General features: G+C 38.6%; 1 protein-coding gene across 1 annotated transcript in view; it reads left to right on the top strand.

The window, feature by feature from the left end:
* Positions 1 to 12,571, top strand: part of LOC140136130 (C-Maf-inducing protein-like) — a 168,126-nt gene that overhangs the window by 30,884 nt on the left and 124,671 nt on the right. Inside the window, exon 3 of the mRNA XM_072157835.1 lies at positions 9,964 to 10,086. Coding sequence (XP_072013936.1) covers positions 9,964 to 10,086 — 123 coding nt within the window. The remainder of the gene's footprint in view (positions 1 to 9,963; positions 10,087 to 12,571) is intronic.

Genomic DNA, 12,571 nt, shown 5'->3' with positions numbered 1-12,571 from the left:
GAATTTTAAACAACATAGGAGGTTAAAAATGGTGGCAGTATCCATGTTTATGATACAGAGGAACCCAAATTGATTGTTACTGAAGTTTTAACTGGTATGGTTTTGCTGCCATGTTGAATTCCAAAATGGCCGCCATTTTCATCAAGTTTCTGCATTTTCTGCTATAACTTGGATAGTAGGCAACGTAGAAGTTTATAAATGACGGCAGTACCCATGTTTTTAATACTAAGGATTCCAAATTATCTGCTACCTACTATCTGTTGTAACTAGTTAGGGTTGCCACCATCTAGAATTCCAAGATGGCCGCCATTCATTAGGTAATTTCTGGGGTGTGTTTCAGAAAAACAAAATTGTCATCGTTTTCATAAGGGTATAGGTTACTTTCTCTGGCTAAATGCACTTTTAATTTCTTTAGAACAAAAACAATGATATTGAATTAGTTTTCCAAGTGCATTTTAAAAGGTTAAAGATTTCAAAATGGCCGCTTTTTAGCTACTAGGCCTATACTTTACACCGTACAACTCATAAAACTGGTAACATTGGCACTTGATATTACTTACGGCTAATTGTTCCCGTTAGGATCTTGCAACTATTTGGTTCTTTCTATTTGACCCTTCGTAGTACAGTGATTCCAAACTCTGATTAATGGCTTTAGCCTCTTCTGTTTTTGCACTCTTGTTGGCTGTTAAATGTGCTTAGCCTTTTTGCAACTGCAATTGCCATTTATACATGCATGAAACTATCTCGCGACATGCTTTGGGAATTGGAGGTAGTGTCATCAGTTGTGGAGCCAGGTTCTGTCTATGTAGGTCCATCCCATGTCAGTTCCTTTGGGGAGAATTGGAGAAATGGTGACTGCTTGTTTCCAAATACAAGCCTGGTAATGTGCATACTTTGTATGAAGCCTTACTGCATCAGATGTTGGTGGTAGATTCTCCTGTGGACAACCCTTGAAAATAGTATCACCCGTGCCTTATCGCATCTGTCCACATCATCTGGCAATATATGGACATGGTGAGCATTCTCTTGCTTTCATCAGAGCACACCGTGATGGTGTCTGGGATCTCCACTTGTATGCCTTCAGTAGGATGCTAACTTTCTTTTTAGGTATGATCATACCACTATGCCAAATGGGGTACCACTTATATGGCAGAAATGAGCTACCTTCCACAATGTCCACCAAAAGTCCTCCTTTGAATTCCAGGCAGGAAATTTCGTTGTAAAGGAGTCCGGGCGGAAATTCAACCAAGTATCCCCTGATTATAGCCAAGAATGGTTGAATGGTACTGGGAAGAGGAGCGGTGGGATTGTAGGTATCACAAGAAGTATCACTGCATTAGGCAGATGGGTACTCTCTTATATAACATGAGAACTTGAATATCAAGTAAATTAGGCAAGTGCTGATGATGGAACACTCCCAATTGGAAAGTTAGTATGTGTACAACGAGATTACACCATCCAGCGTGACAACCTCGATGAGGAGAAGTCGTCTCAGCTTTCGGATGATTCAATGTTTTCAGCAAGGGGGTACCATATCCTGTACTGTAGAATATTGCAACCAAAGATTTGGCCAGTGCTAGTGGCATAGATTTCTATTTGACGACATGGGGGGGGGGTCGAAACATTTCTTGAAGTATAGTGAATCCAGCACCTTTTGGCAACAGAATAAGATGATGGTACAAATGCACGCAACAATTTGCACTTTTTACAGTTTTAGGCTAAAATGGCCAAATATCATGTTAATTTGGCTGGAAACACACATATACAGGCGTCAACATTGGGAGGGGGATGATTGTATGGACCACCCCCCTGGCAAAATATTGGGGGAATTTAGCCCCCCCCCCCCTATCCCCCCATGGATGATTTAGGGTCATCCCAGGTCAATCGATGAGGAAGTTGCTTGATGACCTGATCCCAACCATGTGACAGATTCACTCTAAAGCCCCCGCTCCTGTTGAGGGACGGTTGTTCGGCTTGTACTATTGTACCCACATTTCTTTGACTCCCTGCTCGAACCAACATAGTTCACGGTCCAAAATGATAACTTTGTCAATGTCAAAGCTGTGACCGCTGCCCTCAAGATGTGTAGACTGCTAAATCGTTGCCACTTAATTGAACTAGCGCGTCTAAGTTGGGATATATGCGACTCTGCAGGGATTGGTCGGTTTTACCAATGTAAAGTGCTTGGCACTCCTGATCTTCAGCGCACTTGACACCATAAACAACACCACTAATACGGCCCTTAAGGCAGATAGAAACATTCTACAGCGATTTGTGACAGCCTCTAAGGCAGGACGTACAACTTGGACCAGATTCTGCAGCATGAACTTATGCCTGCTCAAATTTCACTTGCTGCCATGAATGGGAGTCTGCATATAAGCAGTGGCGGCTGAGTTCCAGAGGATTGAGGAAACCTTTAACAGATACCAGCATGATTCCATCAAGACTGGAACCAGAACAAAACGAACCCGGGCTATCGACCAGTATGCCGGGTAATAGAAAACCACAACCTTATCTACCGAATAACTGGACTAACTTTCTATCACTTGGAGAGAATAAAGCAAATCTTGCCGCTCCTATCTCAACAGCTTATGACAAATGCTGTATCAATTGCACCCACAACACTTGTAGTGGCTGGAGGATTTGCATATATAACAGAAGTTAGAGGCCATGAGGAGGCGGATACTCACTTTGTACTTCATTGCATTAACACAAATGCTGAAGCTGTAGTGGTTTCAGTATGTGACACTGACATACTTGTCTTGCTGGCTGCTTATTTTGACAAGATGCTATGCACTCAGCTGTGGATGAAGGCAGGATTTGTAAGAAGCCCAAATACATCCCAATCCACAAAATCCATCAGGAACTGCTGCCTTGCCAAGTGGAAGCTTTGCTTCTATTTCATAACTGGTTGTGACAGTGTGTCACAGCTTGCTGGCTACGGCAAAAAGACAGGTGTTTCAAGCAATTGTTGACAGCTCTTAGCACAATTCATTTGCAAGGTGCATGCCAGATGATGTGCACAGATGCGATAAGGCACGTGTGATACTATTCTCAAAGGGTTGTCCACATGAGAATCTACCACCAACATGCGAATGTACCAATGGATGTATAAACCATTGCAGCTGCATGAAAGCTAAGCTAACATGCACAGATGGTTGTGCATATGTGTGCATTTAACAGCCAACAAGAGTGCAGAAACAGAAGAGACTTTCAAGTCTCTTCTGTTTCTGCACTCTTGCCTTAAAAGGCATCAATTAAAGTTAGGAATCACTGAACTACAAAGTGAAAGGTCAAATAGAAAGAATCAAGTAGTTACAAGATCCTAACGGGAACAATTAGCCGTAAGTAACATTAAGTGCCAATGTTGACAGTTTCATGAGTTGTGCGTGTAAAGTATAATAGGTAATTTGAAATCTTTAACCTTTTAAATGCACTTGGAAAACTAATTTAATATTAAATTAAAATTAAAAGTGCATTTAGCCACAGAACGTAATGTACCCTTTATACACCCAGAAATTGCCAAATGAATGGCAGCCATCTTGGAATTCTAAATGGTGGCAACCCTAACTAGTTACAGCAGGTAGAAGGTAGCAGATAATTTGTAATCCATGGTATCAAAATGATGGGTACTGCCGTCATTTTTTAAACTTCTATGTTGCCTACTATCCAAGTTATAACATTAAATACAGAAACTTGATGAAAATGGCTGCCATCTTGGAATTCTAGATGGTGGCAACCGTGACTAGTTACAACAGATAGTAGGTAACAGATAATTTGGAATCCTTGTTATTAAAAACATGGGTACTGCCATCATTTTTAAACTTCTATGCTGCCTACTATCCAAGTTATAGCAGGAAATGCATAAACTTGATGAAAATGGCGGCCATTTTGAAATTCAACATGGCGGCAAAACCATACCACTTGAAACTTCAGTAACAATCAATTTGGGTTCCTCTGCATCATAAACATGAATATTGCCACCATTTTTAACCTCCTATGCTGTTTAAAATTCAAGTTATTATCAAAAATATGTTGAAAATGGCGGCCATTTTGTTTTTTTTTTTTTTTTGGCTAAGACTCCAAAACTGAACTGGTTAAACAGCATTTTCAAATTCAGCACCCTCGAATTATCTTAAAAAGCTTGTTTAACCACTTTTAACACGAAATGCCTCCAGTAAGCACAAATTCTCAAATTTTGACTTGTCTATATGGTTAGCACGCAGAGCATTAAAAGCTCCTTGCAATCTGATCGACAACCTCATCCTCATCTCCCACTTTTCTTCATCAAAATTGAGATTATGGTATCAGAACTTCAGGAGAGAGTTCATATTTTTCTCATTTATACCCTGTCAGTGAAATGTAATTCCTGTGATATTTTTCGTTGAAAGGAGTGTTTTGTGATCCTAGCATCCCCTATATCCACAAAAAAGCTTTATCCCAAAATTTAAGTTGATTCCAATTTTGCATAAATTTGTAAGTTGTGCTTGATCATGTGTATTATACTGATCCATAGGCCACTTTGTTAAAATTGATATGATGTTACAAAGAAATACATGTACAAGAAATTACTTGAATATTGGGGGAGGGAGCATGCCTGCCCCTGCTGTTCTGCTTGCTTATACCCTGTGGTGTAAGTTATCATTTAAAGTACCATTGGTGCACCTATTTCCAGCACAAAAATCAACTCCCTGCATTGATCAGAACATCTGCAAGTTGGAATAGACCTATTTACTCCATATCCCACAATGCAACATTCTAGGGACGGTTTACCTCTGCAGGCAAAGTTCTCACGTCTCATATGTGTCACGTTCGAACTCATGTACAGAGATAGGCGTAATCAATCCCCTGCATGATGGGATACAGGAAAAAAGGTCAATGGCATTATCACAGTACGTTTTAACACTCTCCACGTGGATTTTTTAATCAAAAATTTAAGAATTGTAAATTTCATGACCATATTTGGAATCAGCAGGAAAAATGCATTAGAATGAGTACAAACAAGCCTACAAAAATGTAGTATTGGCTCAGTGGTTCTTAAGATACCTCTTGATATTTTGAGAAAATATCTAAAAATTTTGAGTTTTTATGTGAAGCCTATGGCTAGCACACAGAGCATTAAGGGAGTTGCATCACAGTTGGTTGATTTTAAGGTTGATGATGATGACACCACTTGTTTTAGGGTTGGTGTCAGGTTATTAATCACTAAGATACTAGAATTACATGAAACAATCACTTAATTGAAGCAGTTTGCGTCAATTCACATCCAGGGTAGTCTCACCAAAATGATGGTTGAAATAATATGTGACGTGTCATGTCAAAAGGAGACACTTTTGGGTAGGTTATCAATTTTGAGGTTTTTATGTATCTAAAATATAGAGACATTTTACTCCACAACGCCGTTTCCCCCAATGAACTCGGACATACCTAAGCGAAGATATTGAGTTGGAAATATATTGATATTGGAAATTGAAGAAATATCGGCCTTTAAAAATATTATAGACAATGTTGAGAGTAGGAATTACCTTGAAAATGTCTCAAAAAGTGCAAGATGCCAGATCAGACAATATTTTTAACATTAATAACTTTACAAACTCGCAACAAACCCAAATTGTGAAAAAGTCACCCTGGGCAGATTTTTGGCTATTTCTCCATTTACGATCCTGCCCAAAAGTGTCTCCTTTGACATGACACATATGTCACATATGTAGCCTGGTTTCTGGAGCTACAGTTTTTTTAATACAAAATTAACTCAAACTTGACTGAAACTCGCTACAGCGCACTATGAAAACCACTGCACAATGCACATGCATGCATTCCATGTGATGGGATCACACAATCAGCTGAAGTCATATCCGGCCAGCGAAACCCCCATGACTGCAGGACGGTGATCTTCTGTGAGGCATGCGAGGGGTCCCGAGGTTCGAATCCCTGGGGTGGTACTTCTTTGTTCATCTTCTCTCGTTTTTCATTTCTTCTTTCCCTTCTGGGTTGGGTTAGGGTTAATGAGGTAGTGATTTAAAGTTACATAAAATGGAATATAAGTAGAAAAGCGAGGCACAAAAGGCAGCCCTTTGACATTAATCATGGTGTTTTTGTTTTTCACAATATTTTTGAAGTGACTTTTTTGACCTTTTTGGTAAATCTTATAAGCCTTTGTGAGTAGACCTATAAGATGTAGTTATTTGATGTCACGCTGATGCACACTTCATTCATTTTCAAAGCCATGAAGTGCCAGTAACAATGTGAACATCGGCGTGACGTCAAATGAAGACATCTCGGGTCTACTCGCAAAGGCTTATGGGATTTACAGACTATAGATTCACTGTTTCTTTGCTAAATTATAGCAACTTTTCAACTTGTGAATTTGCTTAACCCTAACCATCCAATTGACCTTTTCGGTAAATCCCATAACCCTTTGCGAGTACACCTAAGAACTCGTCATATTAAATCACGCCGCTCTCGCCGATGCGCACATCGCTTATCGAACATCGCAATGGGTTATGGGATTTACCGAAAAGGTCAATTGCTTTTTGGCGAATGAGACACTAGGATCCACATGTTCATCTATTAGGGCACAGTTTTTTAACCCTAATACATTGTACATTCATTGAATGACCTTAGAAAATTTGGGTACAAAAACTCATACTCAGCAACTTGAGGTCAGATTTTGCACTATGAGTGTTTTATTGAGGTCATTGAACTGGGCCATTGGAATGAGGCCATTATGGTCCATAGTGAGAAGGAAGGAATAAAGAGAGAAGATGAGCAAAGAAGATGTTTGTCTTGGTGAGAGTTTGAACCTGCCCAAAAATACAATTTATCATTACATAAACTCAACAATATTTGCGCTAGCTAGCTATTTTGTTTATGCCCATCAGCTCTTGAAATCGTGCTCAAGTGATTTTCAATCCTGTTGATCACATGTAATCTGAGCACTTAAGCCATCTGTGTTTATAAGATGCGATAGTGTGTGTATACAAAGAGAATGGTACGAGATGGCTAGCGCCTTTGTAAAATATAAGAGTGTCTACGTCAGGTGGTACAGAGTGGGGATGGAGGTGGGTGAGTGGAGGGCTGAGAAGGGACTTGAGAAATACTGTATACATATCAAAGGGTTAAGTGCAAGAAAGCCTCATCTGCAATAGCTGCTAGGTGTCATATGTGTTTAGTATACAGGGTGTCCCAAAAAAAAAGAGGCCCCACATTGCGCCCGCTTTTTCTCCTATTTCTGAAAAGTTGATCAAATATATTTTGGTATGTAAAGAAACCTTAAATCGTTAGCTTTAATAAACCAAAACAATTCTTTCAATCGGCTCACAATTTTTGAAGATATGCCCTCTTTAAGAAATGTACCGTTTTCACTCCGTCCCACGGATGAGGTTTGGCTACATCAAAGATTTAAACGAAACACACAGTTAATGACATGGATAGATAATAGCATTAGGCTTGGGAAAGCATTCACTATAAGCGAGGATCACCAGCTAGCTTCAAACATCTTCGCAACCCCGTATTTCTGCTGCATTCGCAAGTATCCGGCGTACAAGGATGGTACGCAACGCAATTAATACAATGAGAACTAGGGCTGAAACGTGTATTCGTCATGGAGGCAACCAGGTAGAGGGCAGAGCAGCACAGTAAACTCACTTCAAAAGAACCAAAGACAAACTAAACAGCCCTTTTCAGGGCTAAAAAAAATAAAAAAGAGAAATGACTTATGTTGTCAATAAAAAGAAAGCAAGAAACGAGAAAAACATAAGTAATTGCAAGTATAGCAAAAGAAGTCCCATCCCACATCAATTTCGCCCAAATTAATGACACTTAACAAATTCCATAACCCATAAGCCCACCTGTAAAGCCCATTCCCTAAAATAAAGTTGTTATTTTATAAAGTTATCATCGAGGAATGTTTTATATTCATGCATGGTATATGCACTTTTCAATCTTTGAAGTAGCTAAACCTCCTCCGTGGACAGAGTGAAAAACGGATACATTTCTTTAAAAGGACATATCTTCAAAAGTTATGAGCCGATTGAAATAATTGTTTTGGCTTATTAAAGCTAACGATTTAAGGTTTCTTTATATACCAAAATATATTTGATCAACTTTTCAGAAATAGGAGAAAAAGAGGGTGCAATGTGGGGCCTCTTTTTTTTGGGACACCCTGTAGAATGCAGAAATCATCAAATATCTATAGGGCAGCTATTGCAGATATCCAAGGATAAGTGCTAGAATGATCCATCATCTCCAATAGCTGCCAGATGTCATGTGTTTAGTATAAAATGCAGAAATTCTGCGTGTTTACACTGAGCACTCTGTATTTTTACCGGTATTACCTGGTAACCCACAATCCGATTCAGGCAACAACCAGCATGTTTCTACTGATGCTTAAAATAAGGGTTGTGGTGTGTACCAGAAGTACTGAAAATGTTTTCAAGACCCCCAAGCTGCTTTTAAGGTCAGGATGTGATACATAAAATATACATAAAAGAAGTTCAATACCCAGCAACCGTTAACGTTGTGTTTCTACTGGCAGAAATACCGGGTGTCACACCGCATGGTCTACCTCATGAGGTGGATCACGGTTGCCGGGTGTCCACACCGCATCACTCTGAACCGATCTGTTTCCACTGAGCACATTAACCGGTAACACTCTAAACTAAACCGCATTACCCGCCAACCGTTCCCCCAGTAGAAACACGCAGATTGTCAAATGTCTATACAGCAGCCATTGGATATAGGGCCTTGTTGCACTCAGCACTCAATATGTGACCACAACAACCAAGTGGAAACTGTGTGTTTTGTTTTTGTAACTAGGACATGTACAAGTAGCTCATGTTACACACTGGATTAAAACACACTGATTTACAATTCAATAAGGCGAAAAACATGTTATGTCTCAAAGCCCCCACGCATGTTCATTTTTCTTAGTGCATCTATTTTAGCTGATATGGCATATTTATTTTTTATTTCCTTTTAAATAATTTTTTAGCGGTAAAATCATGAAATTCTGAGAAATATTTCGATTCTTAAAGAAAATTTGATTAAATATCGCAAATTGAAACTGCCATGGGCTTTGAGACTTTTTTTTTAACCTTGTGATTTAATGAACAAATATACAGTTACAAGGAAGCTGGTGTAATTATAAATGAAAAAAGCCATGTCCTTTCATATGTCCTTTCTTGACGTTTCCATGACAACAATGTTTTTGGCGTTTCAAGAAAAAAACCCCATTTTTTTCTGATCAATATAGCCTTTTTCAAGTTGACAAACTTGCCTGCTACATGTAGGGTTTTCAGGGTTTGACTTGTGATAATTGCAGGCAAGCTATGCATTACTTTCCTGAGGATGTTAAGGGGAGCTGTACAGGGGAGTGATTTACATTGAACATCATGAAGTTTTTAAAGATTGCTGCTGAGGTATGTATCACTCTCCTGAAGATGTTTAGGAAAGTTGTCAGGGGAGCGATTTACATTGAACATCAGGGAGTTTTAAAAGGTTTTATTACACATCACCCACTTGAGAAAGGAGAGCTTCTAACCCTAACGCCCCAGGGGCTTTTTGGCGATGGGAAGGGAAAGAAGGAAGGAATAAAGAGAGAAAAAGAAAAAAAGAAGTTGTTTGCTCTGGGTGGGATTCGAACCCGAGACCCCTCGCATGCCAAGCACTAGGTCAGCGACACTTTGCCACAGGTCTTGGGCTTCGCTGGCCTGCGAAACCATGCCTATATATCACTTAAGGCGATTGCTTCATCACACCACTTGGGATGCACACACGAACAGCGCATAAACCGAGTAGTATTTTGTCGGGGTTAAGAGAGTGATTATTTGCTCCTCTAAAAAGTCTGAAGCCTCTATTTCATAGCTTCAATCATTTTCTTGCATCATCCTCTTTATCATCACATCTGCAACACCAAGTATCATTCTAACCTAGTGTTTTTCTTCTCTTATTTTTCATTCACAGGCCAGCAATGTGTACACCAGGGACCAGTGGCTTCATTCTTTACAATGGAAACGATCCATACACAGATACAAAAAGATTCTCTGTAACACCACAAGGCCTGATGTCTTTATGAGAGAAGTTAAGGTATGTATCTTTTATGGAATCAACTCTGGGGTGCTGGACTCCAGAGTGACAGAACAGCATTCAATGTTTATTATCATTTGAGAGTATTCCTTTGTATCATCTATAAAATAAACAAATAATTATTTGTCAGGATGAGTTGCGAACCCCGCTCCCTCCCTCCCCCCACAACAAGTAATAATTCAGGGGAGGGAGTGTGCCATATATTTACCTGTCAAGGAAAAGGAGATGGACTTGCTCCATCACAACATTTCCCTTTCATTTTAATCAGAATAGTCCACCCATATATGGTTATAGTCCACCCATATATGGTCATCTTCTCATCCTCTTTGTCACATGCACCAACACGTGTCAATCCATCTTCAGGTAATCACTATTTATTTTTAGATTCTGCGATATTAAAAACATAGCAAGGTGTGTCTTTACATCCCGGAAGTGTTTTCATGTGTCCTTGATGATGTAATGCACCCATATATGGTCATAGTCCACCCATATATGGTCATCTTCTCATCCTCTTTGTCACATGCACCAACACGTGTCAATCCATCTTCAGGTAATCACTATTTATTTTAGATTCCGAGATATTAAAAAAAACAGCAAGGTGTGTCTTACATCCTGGAAGTGTTTTCATGTGTCCTTGATGATGTAATGCACCCATATATGGTCATAGTCCACCCATATATGGTCATCTTCTCATCCTCTTTGTCACATGCACCAACACGTGTCAATCCATCTTCAGGTAATCACTATTTATTTTTAGATTCCGCGATATTAAAAACATAGCAAGGTGTGTCTTTACATCCCGGAAGTGTTTTCATGTGTCCTTGATGATGTAATGCTCAGCTTAAGACGCAAATGATGTCTTTATTTAGCAAAGCAATTATGACAGATACAGGAAATTACCTTGCTGTTGATTAAAAATATATTTTGATCAGCTCGTAATCGGCAGGAATTTTAACATCGCGGATTAATATCAATATATTTTATTTAGAGAATTGTCTTTTGACACCTGGCCAGAATAATCACAAATTATTAATTCAAGTCCTATACTTGTTTATACTTTCTTTAACATGCACTTTGTAGATCTTCCAAATGAACAATATCACTCTAAACGTGGATCTACTTTTCAGCGTAGTGGTAAAAGCCTAACAATTCCTGCCGATTACGAGCTGATCAAAGTATAGCATATTCCTAGTCATTTTTCTTCTGCTATGATTTTAGGGTGGATGTCCCCTTGCAAAAATTAAGGTGGGCATGTCCCCCTGCTTTTGCCACCTATGAACATGGACTCAATTTATAAGAATAGTAATTTTTATGGGATTTTTAACCCCATGAGCACTACCTGCCGATCTAACATTGTCTCTGATTGGTCAATGACATGATATCTTCACTTTAAACACCAATCAGAATGGAGCTTTGCAAATAATTCACCCCAATTTTTTTTTGTGTGGTGAAATTATTCTAACAATGTTGCTGATTGGTCCAATTGATAATGAAAACTTCTTTTTGACCAATAGGCAGGTAGTTCTCATGGGGTTAAGGTGCTTTAACTGATATTTTAGATGATATGCCACACAAAATCTGTGAGTGATTTCTTATACATTTCACACTCAGTGTTTTCGTAAAGAAATCAAAACAGGAAATCAATACTTATTTGTGTCCACGGCTGTCATGCTGCTTTATATAGAACTTTATAAATTGTTTATTTATTTTTATTTTTGTTACCCACACTTCTGAGATTCATTTCCTTTGCTTACGCATGATGATTCGGGCAGTGTCAATTACAAGTGACAAACAAATCAATAAATAAACAATATAATCAAAATTATTAGTCATCAACCAATAATAATAAACCAATTTTGATATAAAATTGGATCGATTGAGCCCATATTTATTGGTCGAGCTATGAGTTTAAAATATTGGACGAGAGGACGAGACGTAGTCGAGTCCAATATTTTAAAACTCATAATAAATATTGGGCGTAAAGCATCCAATTTTATCATTAGTATGTTTTGGATCCAATATTTTCACACACTTGGATTCATCAAAACATTATAATGCACATAATTGCTGTTTTTTTTATTGGCCTATATGTGTAAAATACATTGCAGCGAGTACAAATATTAGAGCTATAAGAAAATTACAATTGGCATTCAGGGGATTTATGTTTTTCTATAAGGTTTTATAAAACACCTTTATTTTTTTAAAGAAAGAAGCTTATTTCCTGTCTCCGTTTTGTTAATCCGGAAGTTTGTGATTTTGAGCATGTTATCTTCATTCTTTGTTAATTAGTCCTGTGTGTGATGCCGTTCAACACTTTACAACTTATAACACGTATGTGGACATGTTATAGTCTCTAAGGAAATAGCTTTTATAATGGCTTTTAAGGGCTGGGGTATGAACGTTTGGACAGTATTTATTGTGGGACATTAGAGCACATCAGACATATCGAATTGCATTCTGAATACGAAGAATGTCATTCTGATAT

The sequence above is a fragment of the Amphiura filiformis genome, chromosome 16 (assembly GCF_039555335.1).
Source record: "Amphiura filiformis chromosome 16, Afil_fr2py, whole genome shotgun sequence".
NCBI classification, from domain to species: Eukaryota; Metazoa; Echinodermata; class Ophiuroidea; order Amphilepidida; family Amphiuridae; genus Amphiura; species Amphiura filiformis.
Note: the sequence above shows the minus strand (reverse complement) of the source record. Positions and strands in the feature narration are given on the sequence as shown.